General features: G+C 60.4%; 1 protein-coding gene across 1 annotated transcript; it reads left to right on the top strand.

Moving 5' to 3' along the window:
* The first annotated feature begins 5,910 nt into the window (after positions 1-5,910).
* Positions 5,911-13,679, top strand: NEFH (neurofilament heavy chain). Its single transcript, XM_067550254.1, has 4 exons — positions 5,911-6,819; positions 9,480-9,679; positions 10,702-10,826; positions 11,787-13,679. Exons 1-4 carry the CDS (start codon positions 5,973-5,975, stop codon positions 13,087-13,089), a joined length of 2,475 nt encoding a protein of 824 aa, XP_067406355.1. The 5' UTR covers positions 5,911-5,972; the 3' UTR covers positions 13,090-13,679.
* The last annotated feature ends 3,863 nt before the right edge of the window (positions 13,680-17,542 follow it).

Here is a 17,542-nt window from a genome sequence, read left to right as displayed (position 1 = left end):
ATGAAATAGCAAAACAACAAAATCACCAACCCAGCCAGGCTCAGCCGGCAGCTCCGGCCTCGCAGGCCAGCCCCAGTTGCTATCAACTGTCCTAATGCCGGCACATTCGTGGCCTTACCTCTCACCACCCGCGACCTCAAGCACTCTGAAGTTCCTGCTCAGCCCCTGTACTGAGCCAGGCTCCTTGCCACCCCAAAGCTGCTCATGGCCAGGCCAGGCCAGCCTCTAATTCCTGGGCATCCCCCGTTTAAACTCCCTTCTCAAGGTAGACGGCCAATCCAGGGACAGCAGAGAGGCTCCTGTGCTTCAAACTAACATCCTTTCCAGACATGGGTGGGGTTTGTACACCACAGCAGAGGCCCATTGCCTATCCCTGGGGCACTGAGCCCTATATGCCTGGGAAAAGCAGCAGTGAATATGGCGTGATACCTAGCCCTTTCCCGAGAGTGATATGGGGGTGCATGGGGATAGCATCATCTGAAACCACACCTCTTCCATGGCTTCCCCTGGACCACGCCACACAGCACCCCCCATCCAGACCCAACCCCTGGCTCCATTTTCTGCCCTGTGCTGGATCTGATCCCTTGTGCCAGGGCCGCTCAATGTGCAGCCCCCCTTTGGGGCTTCCTGATGGGCTAGACGGACTCTCCGACCACTGGAAATCTGAGTACACCTGGTCATAACATTTCTGGATCCGATCCCACCACCACCCCTTGACACAGCTCATCCCCTCATGGCAGAAACCGGGGGGCCAGGGTTGCCTCATGTAAATTGGAGCTGCGGTCACAGGCTTTCTTCTCCCCTCCCTTCCCACCCATCAGGGGTCGTGGGGCACCAGCAGGGCTGGCATTCCCAGCTGACCCAACCCCAGTCCCTGAGCTCGGGCAGGGCTTCCTCCCAAGAGCAGATGGAGGTCACAGGCTCTGACAGAGTGCTGCATAAAGCTCTCTCTTTGGGTCCCTGTCTCAGGGTCTGTGTGTGTCAAGGTCGCACCGTTCCCTAGGCAGGACGTGCTAGCCCAGCTTTCGTAGCCCACAGCGGCTGTGGCAGCCAGATGCGAGGGAATGCAGCTTCTTACAGGGCCGTGTGCTCCAGCTCCGTCACTGGAGTGAGTTCACACTGGCCGGAAAGCTCTGCAGGGTAGGCTATAAGGAGCTACCCGGGAGCCCGATTCTCCCCACACAGGATGCTGTGGGGAGGAGGATGGGGCCTGAGCAGTAGCCCCCAGAGATGGGCTAGAGAGAATTATGCAAAAGGTCTTTTCCATCTGTAATTTCTCAGGCCTGGCCCTGCTCCTGCACTGCTTATTGTGCAAAATGCCCCTTGAGCTCAGCGGGGCCTGGCATGAGTGAGGACTAACAGGATCAGGCCCTGCAGTTTGGGAGCTTCCAGGAACCCTCCTCTTCTCTCTGATGAAACCCCCGCCCCTGCCCCCACTGTTCAAGGCCTGCAGCCACCAGTGCTTGTCTCTAGGGGGGAGAGATGGTCATGCAGGTACAGCCACAAGGGCCCGTGGCATTGCACGGCCTAGCTTTTAGGTGCCCTGCTCCTGCTGCCCAGTGGAATTCACAGCCACAGGCTGGGCCCCAGGCTCCCGGCACAACACCTGGGGAGAGCGCGGGGCCCAGGGACAGGAATCACAGAAGCCAGAATACTGAGCGGGGAGCCAAGGGGGAACCTCTGCCATGAACCCTTTCCTGGAATTAGGCACCTAAGCCCAGCCAGCTCTTTGTCATGCAAACCCAGAGAGAGAGACACACACACCCCATGACAGGCAGTAGCCCAGTGGTCAGGACACTGCCCAGGCATGGGGGAGACCTGGCTTTAAATCTGCACTTTTCCTGATCTGGAGCAGAGAGATGAACCCAGCTCTCCTGTATGCCAGCAGAGTGCCCCAGCCACCGGGCTCTTGGCTCCCTCTGATTCTCTCCTGTTGAAGCTGCTCCACTTTGTAGACTAATTAAATCCTCAGTGGGGAAGGGACTTGAACTTGGGTCTCCCACATCCCGGGGGTGCCCTAACCACTGGGCTCGAGAGTCACTCATCCTGCGGCGGGGGCAGTGGTAATGAAAAATTCCCCTTGGGTCACCCCAGCTGTCTGCCATGTGTGATAGGCCTGCTCAATGCATGCCTCCCAGCTCAGGCCCCAGCGCGCTCAGCAGGGGAACGCCTGGTGTGAGAATGCACCAGGGCTTAGCGTGAGTGGGGGCTGAACAGGACGCGGGGCGTTGGCACATGGTGGAAGCTCAGGCACCTAACAGACTTTGCCAGCGAAATGTAGGCGACTAGGCGCTGAGGCAGCGGCCCAATGGGAATTCAAAGGATCTCAGTGGTGCCTCAAGTGCTGGACCTTGGGATCAGCCCTTGGCAACCAAGCCTCAGCCACACGCACTCAGGGGAGACCTTCCTGCCGGGGCTGCTTAGCGCTTGCCTCTGCTCCTAACAGGGCTAATTCCATTTGGAAAGAAAATCAAATCGCTCCTTCCTAATGCCTTGCAAATAGGATCATCTGGCTGGGTTGCTTCCCAGTCCCCCCCGGCCGCAGGCTGGCCAAAGACTGATGCAGTTCCAGAAAGAGGGCCCTTTGTGCACCCCAATTCCAGTGGCAGAGCGGGGCTGGGCCAGCTCCCCTCCGAGTTCTCTCACTCCCACTGCCCAGGTGGGACTGGATCAGACAAGACAAATCCTTCCTCTCTCCTTCCACCCCTCCAGGGCTCCCCAGGGGGCGAGGCCCTCTCTGCCCTCCATGCTTCCAGAAAAATCTGTCTCTGCAGCAAAGCATTCAGAGGTAGTTGCAGAGGCTGCTGATGAGAGCTAATACCCCTGGCCAACTAGAGCTGGTGAGAACCATCATGTCCTGGGGCTAACCCTCAGCGTAACGGTATTTTGCACTTGTGAAACGCCTTTCACTCAAAGATCTCAAAGCATCTTACAGATGGGGCCACTGAAACACTGAGAAACACTCACAGAGCAAGTCAGAGAGTGCAATAAAACCCAGCCGTTCTCACTGCACACACCAACCCAGAACCCCTGACTCCCAGGCCGCTGTTCTAACCACTAGACCACGCTCCCATCCAGAGCCCCAGGAGTCCTGGCTCCTGGTCTATTGCTCTGAGCACTTGATGACATCGTCTCCCCAGTGTATTTCTTCTGTAAAACTGGGTTTCAGTTTAATTCTGACCTTCTGTATGTGAAGGAGGTGCCATTTCCCCCTTCCGACTACACCCCCACTGCCTCACGTCCTGCTGTCACACGGAGCCGTCTCAGTTCTCCTGACAGCTCGCAGGGCTGCCAAGATCCTCTGCTTTATTACAGACAGCAGCAGCCTCCAGCAGCTCCTGATGACTGGGGCAGGATTCAGGATGCTCCTCTGCAGCGTTTCTCATTCCTGGCGCGCCAATGTGCTGAGCAAGTGCAGCTCGCACTGGCTCCTGCTGGACTCCTGCAGAGCGAGCGGTGAAGGCCTCGGAGCCACGTCTCACCAGGCTGTTCCTGTGGCTTTAAGAAAAGTGCTAGCTCATGTTCAGCCGCTCCCTGTTAACAGGAGCATCCCTGCTCCTCTGGGGAAGTGCAGAAGTTGCTCTCAGTATATTACAATTAAAGGGCCAGCACCTCCCACTTGAATGCTGCCAGGGAGCGGGTGCCTGAGGCGCCTGCAGTGAAGATTGTCCTTGCCTGGCCTGGAGCTTTGGTGGCCAGTCGTGTCTTCTAAAGCCTGAGCTCTCAAGTGATGAGAGGAGGGGTCGGGAACCCACCCCAGGCTCCCCAGGAGATCTGGGTCTGTCACGTAGGGGGATGCCTAAGGCAGCGTCACCATCTTCTGCTACAGGGGGGCTGAGCGTGATCCTCGACTCCCCAAGGCTGAGGGGCGGGCAGCAGGAGCTCTGTGGGGGCAGGGAAAAGGTGACCTCATGCTCAGGGGATGAGACGTGCACAGGCTGTGGAGGCAGCATCCCCAGCTGAGTGGCTCAGGGAGATGGTAAAGGGAGCCTGGCACTTGAGGCCACTAGCCCGAGTGGACAGAGACTGGAAGATGCCCCCATCTGATGCACGCTTGGTGGCTATGAGAAATGGGCTGTGGACAGGCTCCCCTGCTGTCGGCTCTCTGGGCTGGATGGCTATGACGGCTGAGCTCCATCTTTCCCCCCTGGGTCAGGGCTGAGCACATTTGTGGCTAGCAGTGGGTGCGCCTCTCCCACAGACAGAGATCGCCCCCCCCCCCACGTGAAACCAGCTCAGCAGTGACATTCGTAGACGTAACATCCCACTCCCAGCTCCCCCCGCATTGAAATCAATCCCCTCCCCAGGCAGCACCAGGGGAAGGAACCAAGAATCCCCAGCGCAGAGCGCCCCTGGCTGGGGTTGGGTGACTTTCCTCAGGGAAGCTGCCCCGGGGACTTAGGTGTGGCCAGAGGCTGGCTGTGAGCGCTCAGCTCACAGGTACCCTGCAAACAAGCAGTGATCCCCCCCCGGAAAAGTAGCGTGGGGAGGAGACGGGAGAGATCCAGCCAGAGCCTTTAAACACCCCAGAGCCCAGCACAGCGGAAGGAGGGAGGGGTGCTGTCCGTCTGCATAGCTGGGGGCCGCCTGGGGGGAAAGGGTAGGAGAGGGACGGGTGGGCTGGAAATGCAGCGATACAGGGATAGCGGGGGCGTGTGTGGAGACAGACAGACAGACAGATCTGCCTTGCCCACCCGCCCAAGCTCTCCCGTCCAGGCTGCCCCCGGGGCAGGGCAGGCCAGCAGGCGCTCAGCTCGCCCCGCCCTTGTGAGGCACCTACCGATAGGCCCGGCAGCACCCGTGAATTGGGAGCGAAACACCGGGCCAGGCCGGTGTCATTCTCCAGACCTGGTGCGTCCTCTGAGCCCCTCTGCCGCTGCTTCTGCAGCCCCTCCTTTCCCCAGCGGAGGCCGGTCTGCGGCAGCGCCCGGTGGTGCATGGGTGACACGAGTTTGCAAGTCATCAGCCTGTGCTGTTCCCGTGCCGGCAGGAAAACGGGTCCTGCGCAGCCGGGATCGCTCCTGCAGCCCTCGGCAGAGGAAAGTGTCTCTCACCGGCCCCCCCCGTCCCGCCCCAGGCTCTAGTTCGGCGGGTTACCAGTGGGGTTCCCGGGTCTCTCGCAGTGAGCCGGAGGCTGGGGTGGGGGGGCGGCGGTTAGGGATGGAGCCACGGAGAGCTGCGGCTGGAGCCGCGCTGGGGAGAGGTTCCTGGCCCTGGCCCTGCCCCACGCGGCCGGGGGTGGGGAACTGCCCCGCGGGGTGACCACTGCAGCGCGCCGAAAGGAGGAGCCGAGAGCCGGCCTGGCGGCGGGCAGCGGGCCGCCCGTCCCATCCCCTGGCTCCCCGACCCCCCTGCCCCGCTCACCCCGGCGCCAAGGGATGGAGGTGGCGGCGGGTCGGGAGAGGGGCTTTCTAGGTCCGGAGCCCCCGGCTCTTGCGGGGGTGGCCGGCCCCGCTCCCCCAGCGAAGAAAGGGAGGAGGGCGGGGCGGGGGGGGTCTGTTCAGCTCCAGGTCCTCTCTTCTCCCGGCGGTTCGCCGGTGGGGGGTCCCCTGGTGGGAAGGGGAGCGGGGCCTCGCTCATTCCTGGTCCCCTTCCCCCGGGTAGGACCCACCGCCCCGAGCCCAGCTGCAGACACCTCGCGCTGCTCTCCTGCCTTGCACCCCGTGCTCCGAGCTGGCAGCGCAGCCGGGGAGGGAGGAGAACCACCCCCCCCCTTCCCCGGCTCCGGCAGGAGGGGGCAAGTCTGCCCTATATAAGCGGCGGCTCCCCCTCGCCTGCCGCAGTGTGCCGGCCGGACCGGACCGCTCCGCTCCCCTTCGCCTGCCGCAGTGTGCCGGCCGGACCGGACCAGACCGGACCGCTCCCCTTCGCCTGCCGCAGTGTGCAGGGCCGGACCGGACCGCTCCGCTCCCCCTCGCCTGCCGCAGTGTGCCGGGCCGGACCGGACCGCTCCGCTCCCCCTGGCCCGCACCATGATGAGCTACAGTGTGGACGCGCTCTTCGGGGCCAGCTCGTACCGCAAGGAGAGCGCCCGCAGCCTGCCCCGCTCGCTGGCCTCCAGCGGCTTCCACTCGCAGACGTGGTCGCGGGGCTCCACCGCCGCCTCCCCGTACCGGCGCGGGGTCGGGGTCGGATCCGGGGCCGGGGTCGGGGTCGGATCCGCGGCGGGCGGCTACAGCCAGCTGGGCTCGTCCACCGAGAGCCTGGAGTCGCTGAACGGCGAGCCGCGCGGCCGCTCGGAGAAGGAGATCCTGCAGGCGCTCAACGAGCGCTTCGCCGGCTACATCGACAAGGTCCGGCAGCTGGAGGGGCAGAACCGGCAGCTGGAGGGCGAGGCGGCGGCCCTGCGGCAGCAGCAGGCCGGGCGCTCGGCGCTGGGCGAGCTGTACGAGCGGGAGATCGGCGAGATGCGGGCCGGCCTGGTGCGGCTGTGCGGCGAGAAGGGGCAGCTGCAGCTGGAGCAGGGCCGGCTGGAGGAGGACATCCAGCAGCTCCGGCAGCGCCTGGAGGACGAGGCCCGGCAGCGGGAGGAGACCGAGGCGGCCGGCCGCGCCCTGGGCCGCTACACGGAGGAGTCGAGCCTGGCGCGGGCCGAGCTGGAGAAGAAGGTGCAGGCCCTGCAGGACGAGGCGCTCTTCCTGCGCCGCGTGCACGAGGAGGAGGTGAGCGACCTGCTGCTGCAGATCCAGGGCAGCCAGGCCCCGCTCGAGCCGCGCGAGGCCGCCAAGCCCGACGTCACCTCGGCGCTGCGGGAGCTCCGGGCCCAGCTGGAGGGGCACGCGGTGCAGAACACGCGCCAGTCCGAGGAGTGGTTCCGAGGTGAGCGCCGCGCCGGGCCGGGCCGGGCCGGGCATCTCCCCGCTGCGCGGGGCCGGGGGTTGGGAACTTCCCCTCTGGTTTGCAGGCAGCCCGGGGCGCCCCATTCCCTTGGGCTCTCCCCCGGGGGGGCGCGGGAGCCGCCGCTGCGCGGAGTCAGCCCGAGTCCGAGGCGCCGTCGGGGCGGCGCCGGGCAGGGAGCAGCGGCGGCTGGGCTCGCCCCGCGCGGGGGGGGGGGGGGGAAGCGCTGGAGGCGCCCGCGAGCCTCGCGCCCTGACGGCGGCGGCGAACTGCGGAGCCGGGCGGTGCTCGGGGCCGGGACACGGGGGACGGAGCCAGCGAGGAGGCGGCGGGCGCCCGGCGGGGTCCCTCGGCTCCTGGCGCCCCAGGCCGGGCCCCGCTCCCCGCTCCCCGGGGCCGGCTCAGCGCACGTCCCTTTGCACCCCCCCCGCCCGCTGCAGCCCCGCTCCCCCCCGGGAATCCGGCCGCAGCGATCCGGGCCCCGCTACCGCCACCCGCCGCCTCGTTCGGACCCGGCCTCGCTCCCGGGAAGGGCCCGGTACCGCTTGTGCCAAGGCAGGCGGGCGGGCGGGGGTCGCTGCCCCTGGGGGCTGCCCGGCCCGAGGTCGCCACTGCCCCGGGGCTCTGCGGCCGGGCTGCGGGAGGGAGCTGTCCCGCCCCATGGCAGTCAGGGCGGGCCGGGCGCGGCACCAGCACCCTGGACAGCGCTGCTCCCCCCCCCCAGCGGGGTGCGCCCGGCCCGAGTCCGCCGGCGCTGGAGGGTCGGGCTGCGGGGAGACCAGACACCCTGGGGAGCCTCGGGCCCGGCGCCGCGGCTTCCCCCTGCCCTCCAGACAGCTCCGGCCGAGGCGGGACGGAGCTGCCCGGCCTCCTGCCCACGGGCTGCGGAGCGCTGCGGCCCGGCCCCGGAGCGGGCAGCCACGGGCACCTGAGAGCAGCCGCCCCGCACCCTCCCCGCGCAGTCCGGCCCCGGCCCGGGATTCCCTGCAGCCGGGCCCGGGGCCCAGGAACCAGCCGCAGCGCGCTGCCCGGCCGGGAACAGCGCCTGGCCCCGCTCCCTCTCTCTGCAGCCGGGCCGCCGGGGCTGGGAGGCTCCGGGACCCGGGGACGAGTCGGGCCCGCAGTGCGGGGGAGGTCAGTGATGTTTAACGCCTTCCGGACACGCCCTGTGCCGGGCCGGTAGCTGACCGACAGACGGGGAGGGGGGGGCAGGGATGCAACGTACCCACGTAGCCCAGCCCCGCTGCATGGCTGCCCAGACCCCCGCCGCAGCCCCGCCTGCCCCTGCGCTGCGGCTGCTGCTAGAGTGACTCCAGCTGGCTGCCGGGCCGGCTCTAAGCCGCTCTGTCCCGTTCCTAGGGGGCATAGCAGCTCGGGGCCTGGCCCGTACATGGGGCTGGGGGGGGGGGGACTCATGGGGTGTGGGATTCTTGAACCGCTCTGGGTATTTCCGCCTGTTGCCCCACTCTGGAGCCCCTATAGCATGATCATGTCCCCCCACCCCAGACGTGCCGGGTGCAGCTTCCTCCTGAATGCCAGCGGGATTGCAGCAGGCTGAGCTGGCCCGCCCCCAGCCTCCTACCCAAAGAGGGACAGCTCTGCAGCCCGCCCAGCTTCGCCAGACAGGAGCGCCATTGGGGCTGGAGTCTGGGGCTCAGCTGTCCTGGCCCGGCGCACAATGCCTGCTAACTCGCACGGGTGGGCCTTCACCCTGCAGGGCGGAGCTGCCAGTCAGAGATGCAAACCCTTGATTTTCTGGTGCTATTAGGGAGGGGTTGCAGCTGGGGCACGCGTTAGCACCGTGGCTGCCCTAGAAGGAGGTGTGAGAAAACATGACTCCAGCAACAACGTCTCGGGAGCCCCTGACACGAAGAGGAACAAGCTGCTACCTCGACAGCAGAAAATTGCCCCTGAAAGAAATCCAGGTCCTTTCTTCCGGGGCGGCCGGGGACTGTGAGCTGGCTGAGGAGGGCTGGTGCTGGCTTTCCTTACCTGCTTTGCAAAATCAGATGGACAAGTTTCTGAAAAGAATGTTAATAAGGCTAAACCTGTTCCCAGATCTGCAGCTCCATGGTCCCTCTCAGGCAGGTTCTCCAGGGTCTTTAGTCAATTTCAAATACAATGGCCATTTAGCCTGTGAAGGACTATATAGCTTGTGCTTTCCGGGAGATGAATGTTCTGAGCTAACAGGTCCTTTTCGTCTTCTCTGACAGGGGGTCTCTCGCAGTCAGTTTTGGGCAATGTTGCAAGAGAAAGGAGTGGATTGAATGTTAGGCTTGCATTGGAAAATGTCTTTCCATAATGGATAAAATATTTCAGCAGTTCGTCCTCTTCTGACAGCCTTAGCGTCTCCTAGTCTTTCAGATGCAGATCTTGGCAATGAAAAGAAGCATTGCACAAAATAAATTGGTGCAGGGTAAATGAGAGAATCCAGGGCTGCCGGAGGTGTCTGCAGGATACCACCTCCCTCTGAGAACCTCAGAGGAGGAGGGGGAGAGATGGGACTGAATGACAGGCACTCTGATACTAAGGGAGGGGTGCCATAGGAGAACATAGACAGATGCAAGGATTTATTGAGTGAAAGACGAGATTCTCTCTCTTCTTTCCTCTCTCCATCTCTCTCTTTCCATCCATCACTGCAGTGAGGCTGGACAAATTGTCAGAAGCTGCCAAGGTGAACACGGATGCAATCCGCTCTGCTCAGGAGGAGATTTCTGAATACCGCCGGCAGCTCCAGTCCAAGGTCACTGAATTTGAAGCCCTCAAGGGGACCAAAGAATCCCTAGAGAGGCAGAGAGCGGACATAGAAGACCGTCATCATGCAAATGTCTTGTCCTATCAGGTAACAGGCAGTGGAGGACGTCCCCCAGCTGCCAGTGTCCCATGCCGGCAAGGCCTGAATAACCCTCTCCCCAGAAGTGCAGGGTCGGGACACAGGGTGGCACAGCCGAGGGTGTAGGGCCTGGCAGCTCGTCGAGCTGTAGGACGGCGGCATTATGTCCATGCTGTGAGCAGAGAACACACACACTGTGTGAACCCAGCCCTGAGCCTTTCCTGAGGACTTGGCTTTGTTGGTAATTCAAATACCACCAAACCACAAACGTCAGCCGAAGCTTTCTCCCCATGCTTGGCTGTTACTAAGGTTTATCTGCAGGACACCTCCTTGCTCTGCCTCAGAGAGACACTCCAGAGCCTCTTAGGTTGGACCAGTTTGATCTACCCCAGAGCAACTCATCAGACAATCCCTCCAATTCCTTGACAGGGTTGAAGCACCTGCCAGGGGCATGGCTCAAGGGAGGAGCCCTGAGTCGCCGGCTGTGTCCTAGACTCTGCCCCATCGTTGCACTCACTACGAAGGAGAACGGGCTTGTTTTTGTGGCTCTGGGAACTTAGCCCGGTGCTGTGATCTGCTGGGGATAGCTGCACCTCAAGTGATCACCAAAGAGGACCTGCTTCTCGGTGGGAGGCGGGCAGACTCAGTCCTCACTCGCTGCTGGGATGGGATATGACTCCTCATGTTGTCATCAGACTATCACAGAGCAAACAGATGGGAAATGCAAAACAGCTGCTCCTCCCTAACATGGGGGAGACCTGGTGGCCATTACACCCTGACTAACCTGGAGATAACTTTGGCCTAGCAGAGAGCTGCCTATATGAGCACAGGGGATAGCGAGACGAGAATGATCCCAGTGAATTGCTCATCCGCGTCTAGCTAGCACTGCAGTATCTAAGGCACTGATGGATGAGCTCTGGCCACCAGGATGCCCCCAGGGGAGCTGCAGCTCAGTCCCTGCTTTGCTTGTGGAAATTGAGACCTGGGGCAGTCCAGCCTGGAATGCAGCTCTGTTTGTGTTTCTGCCGCAGGAAAGCATCCAGCAGCTGGACAATGAGCTGAGGAACACAAAGTGGGAGATGGCAGCCCAGCTCCGCGAGTACCAGGAGCTGCTGAATGTCAAGATGGCCTTGGATATAGAAATTGCTGCTTACAGGTACAGAGCGACACGGCTAGTGTCAGAAGGGGTAGACGTGCCAGCCTGGGCCTGAGCCTGATGCTCGAGTCTGTGCTGGCAAGTTCCTGGGAAATATCCAAAGTCAAGGCTGCAAAATAGCCACTAGCACTGGATGCTTTTCAACCTCCCCCCGGACCTCCACATGCACTGACAGCATCTTCACCCCCACGTCCTACCTTTCAAAGGCCACCCCAAGTCGTGTAACAGCCTTTCCCGAGACCCTCTGCCAGACAACCACCAGACTAGGCCATCACCCTCCTCCTGCTGCGGCTCTGTCTTCACTGCCGCTGAGGGGCACTCCCCACTCAGGGAGACATTCCCGGGCTAGCTTGCATCCGGCTGCTGCACGAGAAGAGCCGTGAAGCTGCGGTGGGGCAGGAGGCAGGAGCGGCTTGCTGCCTGGCCCGGGTTGTGTTTGCACAGCTGGCAGTGCCTGTTTTCGCCTCCTCGCTTGAGCAGGGCTAGTGTGCGTAGCCCACCCGAGCCGGGAACTACCCCTCCCAGCTGCAGTGTAGCCAAGCCTCAGTTACACACATGGCCCTGCCCTAGGCAGAAAGGGAGCGAATATTAGCTGCTCCGGTCCCAGGTTGTGCCTAGCTCCTCAGCTTATCCCCAGCTGTGTGCGCACAGCGAGGCAAGGGGAGGGAATTCTACAGTAGGCATGTAGGGAGAGCAAGCGGGGCTCCCCGGCAAAATACCCCCACCCCAAGGAGCTGGAGGGTTGAATGTCAAATGGAAGCCAGGACCCCAAGGGAGTCCTTGGCCAATTAAGGGCCTGATGCAAAGCCCATTGTGCTTAATTGAAAGACTCCCTGAGTTCAGTGGGCTCTGGGTCAGACCGTAAGTGTTCACAAAAGCAAAGTAAGATTTACCAGTCACATTGTCAGGGTTGCAAAGTGGACTCTGACTTCCTTTCTCTGTCTCTTTTGCCCCCAACAGAAAGCTGCTGGAAGGAGAGGAATGCCGCATCGGGTTTGGACTCGGACCTTTCCCCTTCCCCGAGACAGCCCCGAAGCTGCCCAGCATTTCTACCCACGTCAAGGTGAAACGCGAGGAGAAAGTCAAAGTGGTGGAGAAGTCCGAGAAAGAAACGGTGATTGTGGAGAAGCAGACAGAGGAAATCCAGGTGACTGAAGAGGTAACGGAGGAAGAGGAGGCCGAGAAGAAAGAGGAAGCTGTAGAGGAGGGTGAGGGTGAGGAAGAAGCTGAGTCAAAGGAGGAAGAAAAGGAAGAAGCTGAGGAAGAAGCAGAAAAGGCCAAGTCTCCAGAAAAGGATGAGGCAAAGTCTCCAGAGAAGCCTGCGTCTCCCACCAAAGAGGAAGCCAAGTCTCCAGAAGCCAAGTCCCCAGAAAAGGATGAGGCAAAGTCTCCAGAGAAGCCTGCGTCCCCCACCAAAGAGGAAGCCAAGTCTCCAGAAGCCAAGTCCCCAGAAAAGGCCAAGCCTCCTGTGAAGGATGAGGCCAAGCCTCCAGAGAAAGAAACAGCCCCCCAAAAGGAACCTGTTAAATCACCTCAGAAAGAAACGAAGGCACCTGTAAAAGAAGAGTTGCGGGAAGAGAAAGAGGAGAAAGCCCCAGCTAAACCGAGAGTTGAGGAGAAGGAAGACAGCAAGAAAGAGGAGGAGCCAAAAAAGGAAACCCCAGCCAAGGAGCCGCCCAAACCGGAGGCTAAGGTAGAAGAGAAGAAAGGGGAAGAGAAACCCAAAGAAGATGACAAGAAGAAAGTGGCCAAGGCTGAGCCCCCCGCCCCCGAGGAGAAGAAAAAGGACGCTGTAAAGGCTGAAGAGAAAGAGGTGAAGGAGAAGGAGCCTGCCAAACCAGCCCCAAAGCCCAAAGACGAGAAGGTGGAGGAGAAAACTGCTAAGAAGGAGCCTGAGCCTAAAGCTCAGGAGAAGGAAGCCAAGGCCCCGGAGCCCAGCAAGCCAGCAGAGAAGGAGCCGGAGAAACCAAAGGTTGAAGACAAGAAGGAGGAACCTAAAAAGGAGAAGGCTGAGCCCAGAAAGGAGCCAGAGGAGAAAGCGAAAGCTGAAGCTAAACCCAAAGAAGAGTCCAAGACTGCCAAGCCAGAACCCAGCAAAGACCCCAAGGAGACCCCCAAGGTGGAGGCACCCAAAGACACGCCAAAGGCTACTAAGCCCAAGGCGGAGAAAGTAGAGAAGTCCTCCAGCACGGACCCGAAAGAGGGCAAGCCCACGGAGAAAGCTGCCGCTGGCGACGACCAAGCTGAGAAGAGAGAGAAGTGAGGAGCGGAGGCTGGGACGTGCGAGAAGATGGGCCGCCCAAGAGAACTTTGCGGCTCTCCCTGCCAAGTGCCCCTTTCTATTTCTGTTTCCACACGGTGAGGTTTTGCTTAGGGGACAGGCGCCCGCCTGCATCTGAGCTGGAACTCCCGGGAGCAATATGTTTATGTGAAAGAGACCCCCAGCCCCCAGCCCGCACCAGTGGTGGTTCAATTATGTTATGATAGCTTCACTAGCCGAATGCTATAGCTGCAGAATGCCACATGTAAACACCTGGATTATAAAACCCTGCCGAGTAAGTGCATTTATTTCCTGTCTGTGCAATCGATGGACAAATGCAATACCGAATGTTCACTGTCAGCACTATATTACACCCTGGCGAAGTACAGTCGGGTAGAAACTCAGCCTTCTCATTTTACAGAGGAAATGACTGAACGCCTCCTTTGCAGACTACACCATCTGTGGCTGACTTCAAGAGAAGCAGCCTAGACCCTAGTCGCAGAAACACACCGAGAAATAAGACATGCACTATACAAACTAAGTCCACTTTCAATTGCTTCTGTGCAATAAGAAATAAAGTGCTTACAAACAAAGCGATCTCGGTCTCCTCTCTGCCAGATCCTGCCTGCCCGAGGAGCACAGTTCACCAGTGAGCAACGGTGGGCAGGGCTGCATGGGAGCAGTGGATTGGGAGCGCTTAGTACAAACAGCTGGAGTTCCCATTCAGTCGCTCTTAGCAATTGGGCTGTATGACAAGACTTGGGCCCAGATCCTCACTGGGCCCAGCTGCTCGAAGGAATTCAGGCTCCTAACTTCCATTGGAATATATGGGAGTTAGGCACCTAATTACCTGTGAGAATCTAGGCCTTGGTCTCTAAAGAAGGAAGTTCTGCTGTGGAATTAAAGGCTGTCCATGAAAAATAGATGGGCTAGAAATATTCCCTGTAGTCCAGCACTCACCGCTAGTATTACTTAATGACCTCCTACGTAACATTTGTATGTGTCTATGTGCAAGATAAGTGTGATCGTGTGTCTTGGATCAGGACACGAGAGGAGTACAGGTCAGGAAGGAATTTCTCTTCCTCCCATATCCAGCAGTGTACAGCTAGCTGTCTAGACTCCAGGGGTTGTGTCACCTGCCCCTGACACACAAAGTTCTGGCCTGGCTGGGGACAGGATGGCAGAGGATCCAGCAGAGCAGTGTTCTGCTAGAGCGTGGCAAACCCTCTGGAAATGGAACAGCAGTGACAGGTAGACAACCTATCTGCTGAGCAGAAGCTAATTCTGTGCCAAGTCCATGTCGCTGTGAATGAAGAGGTGTCCACAGGTGAGCTGTGTGTGACACTGGACGCAGGGCAGGAGCCATTCTTTGCTCCCCTTCACGGCAGAAGGGAGATGGATACCACAAGGTGCCGCCTTCCCTTCCCCTTCCGCTCCCGGACATAGTGTCAGGTTGCACCAGGAGGCTCAGTGCTTAGCAGGAGCACCCGAAGCTGTTGAGTTGGCCACAACTTCAGCATGAAGAGCTGCCCTGGGGGTCGTCGTGGAATCGGCCCAACTGGGACAAGACTCGGGTTCCTAAACTCGGTCAACGTGTAGGAGGACAAAGGGGAGTGGGAGCTTTTCCTCCTGAGCCTTTGCGCCCGGCTGCTGAGGGCAGCTGGGCATTGTGGCGTGGACGGGCGAGCCTGGCAGCTGGGCCTTACACTAGGAAGTGAAGGGCTGGCTCATGCAAAGGCATGCAGTGGGAAGCCTCTGGGCACCCAGTCACGCGTATTCCTCTGCAGACGACACACACACGTGGTGTGGTAGCAGGGGAAGAGACGCAGCTGCCACCCGGCGTGGGGCTCAGCCCATGGGGAGCACTTCCCCTTCATGCCTTTTCGTTCTTTGGAGGCTTGTTAATGACTAGCTCGAACCAGGACTTCCTGCCTGCCCCCCAGCACCTCATCTTCTTCTTGGAAGCCTCAAAGCTGCATGTACCTTTCTGTTCATTTCCCAGGCCAGAGCTCATGAGCATTGCACATGCAGGACGGGGGCTTTGCTGGAAGATCACGCAGCAGGAGAAGCCGAGTTGGGAAGGGCTGAGTCCTTACCTAGGAAAAAGGATCTGAGCGCACAGCAAAGGGAACGTGACTGAAGAACTGGCCCAGGGCATTTGGCACTCCCAGGGCAGAGCTGGGCTCACACAGAGTCCTTGGGATAAGGCAGGTGTGCAGCCCTCGCATTCAGGGTGTGGGTGCTGGTAGATGGGGGTGGGCTGGGATAGGTAGGAGGTCTGACCACATGGTCTGGTAGTCCCTTGTGGCTTTAAACTCCGTGACCATGGGATCACGTCCCTCCCCTTCTCCAGCCCTACGAGACCCGTGTTACCCCACTCTCAAACGGGCAAGGCCCTCCTCCTCAGGGCTCGGGGGGCAGCAAACCTCCTGTAGCGTTTGGGAGGCCCAACGTGCAAAGATGGGGGTAACAGTGGCTAAGAAGCCGGCTATGAGTCAGCAGTGTGTCCTGGTTGTCAAGAAGGCTAATGGCATATTGGGCTGCGTTAGGAGGGGCATTGCCAGCAGATCGAGGGAAGTGAATATTCCTTTCTATTCGGCACTGATGAGGCCGCACTTGAAGTATTGTGTCCAGTTTTGGGCCCCCCACTACAAAAAGGATGTGGAGAAGTTGGAGAGAGTCCAGCGGAGGGCAACAAAAATGATGAGGGGGCTGGAGCACAAGACTTATGAGGAGAGGCTGAGGGAACTGGGCTTGTTCAGTCTACAGAAGAGAAGAATGAGGGGGGATTTGATAGCAGTCTTTAACTACCTGAAAGGGGGTTCCAGGGAGGATGGAGCTAGGCTGTTCTCAGTGGTGGCAGATGACAGAACAAGGAGCAACAGTCTCAAGTTGCAGTTGGGGAGGTCTAGGTTGGACATGAGGAAAAAGTTTGTCCCTAGGCGGGTGGTGAAGCACTGGAATGGGTTACCTAGGGAGGTGGTGGAATCTCCATCCTTAGAGGTTTTTAAGCTGCATCTTGACAAAGCCCTGGCTGGGATGATTTAACTGAGGTTGGTCTTGCTTTGAGCAGGGGGTTGGACTAGATACCTCCTGAGGTCCTTTCCAACCCGCATCGTCTCTGGTTCTATACGGAGGGGATTTGGTCTGTGCCCCAGCCCGTGGGCTCTGGAGGTGCAGCGGCAGGGAAGCCAGCTGTGTGAGAGGAGGGCCTGCACGGCGCTACAAACCATGGGGGATCGAGGCTGCCATCAAGAAAGAGGAAACGAGATGAAGAGGTTCAGACGAACGGAAAGCCGAGCCAGAGCCCTGCTGGTGGGAAGAGGCAGCCTGTGTGAAGGACTGGGAGACTGGCATGTGAATACGCACAGCATGGGCAGGGGCTGCTGCTACCAGGGGTTAGGGGGGTTTAATAGCGAGAAGCCCAGGGGTCTCCAGCGACTGGTTTATTCCAACAGCAGCCGCGCAGTCCCACACTGCACTGCAGAGCTGCCACCCAGCCCCTGTACCTCCCTGCCCAGAGCTGTGGGGCTCAGGCCGTGGGAGAGCAGAGCAGCGATGGGGGCCAGCAACGGCCAGGAGGGAGCGGTGGGACCAGGCGAGTGGACGTGGGAGGAGTTCAGGAAGCGCCCTTGTGCCCGGCGTGTGTGGGTGCAGGCGAGGGGGTCCCGTGCCGGCTGCCTTACACTCCTTGCCGGCCTCGGGAGTGGATCAAAGAGAAGCCAGCGCTGCTCTGCCTGGGTCGGCTGCCACGGAGCTGGGGGTCTGGAGAGCAGAGGCTTATTGCTGGGTACCGCGGGCTGACGTGGAGGGGCTGGGCTCCCACAAGGACACTGGCAACTCATTGCACCCCTGCAGGGCATCAGCCTCGTCAGCAGGAGGGGAGTGAGCCCCCAAGAGATTAATGGGCCCCTCCTTACAGGCAGCCATCCCACAGGGAGGGGGCCATTCCCCTGCCCAGAACACCACTGCACATTAGCGCTACCCCCCACTAAAGATCGCAAAGCACTGTCCACAGGCAGGTCAGTACCACAGAACCCACCTCCTCTGCACATTTAACACCTGGGGAAACTGAGGCACAGAGCAATACAATCTCTGTCCCAAGCTCCCACGTGGCAAGGTGAGGAACAGAACCCTGCATCCTGATGCCCAGTGCTGTGGTCTGACCCCAGCCAAGACCTGCTGCCACCTTCTCACAATAGGAGCCCTGGCACCTCTCACAACACCGGCAGTGAACACCTCCCCCACACCTAAGACAAGCGCTTGATTATTAAATGAAAGCGAGCAGGACAGACACGGAGAGCAAACCGGGCTCACCAAAGGAGGCAAAATCCTGGAGCCATGACCGCAGATTCCAAGGTGGCCAGCAGCAAGCCTGAAGTGACAGCTCCACCTACACAGGAGAGGTGACAGACTCCAGCAGCTGAAAACCTGCAGATACTAGTGCTAGACACAG

Source organism: Emydura macquarii, unplaced genomic scaffold (genome assembly GCF_026122565.2).
Source record: "Emydura macquarii macquarii isolate MOO-44397 ecotype Brisbane River unplaced genomic scaffold, CSIRO-AGI_Emac_v2 contig_1254, whole genome shotgun sequence".
Lineage (NCBI taxonomy): Eukaryota > Metazoa > Chordata > Testudines > Chelidae > Emydura > Emydura macquarii.
The sequence above is the reverse complement of the archived record's forward strand: the minus strand, read 5'-3'. Positions and strand labels throughout refer to the sequence as shown.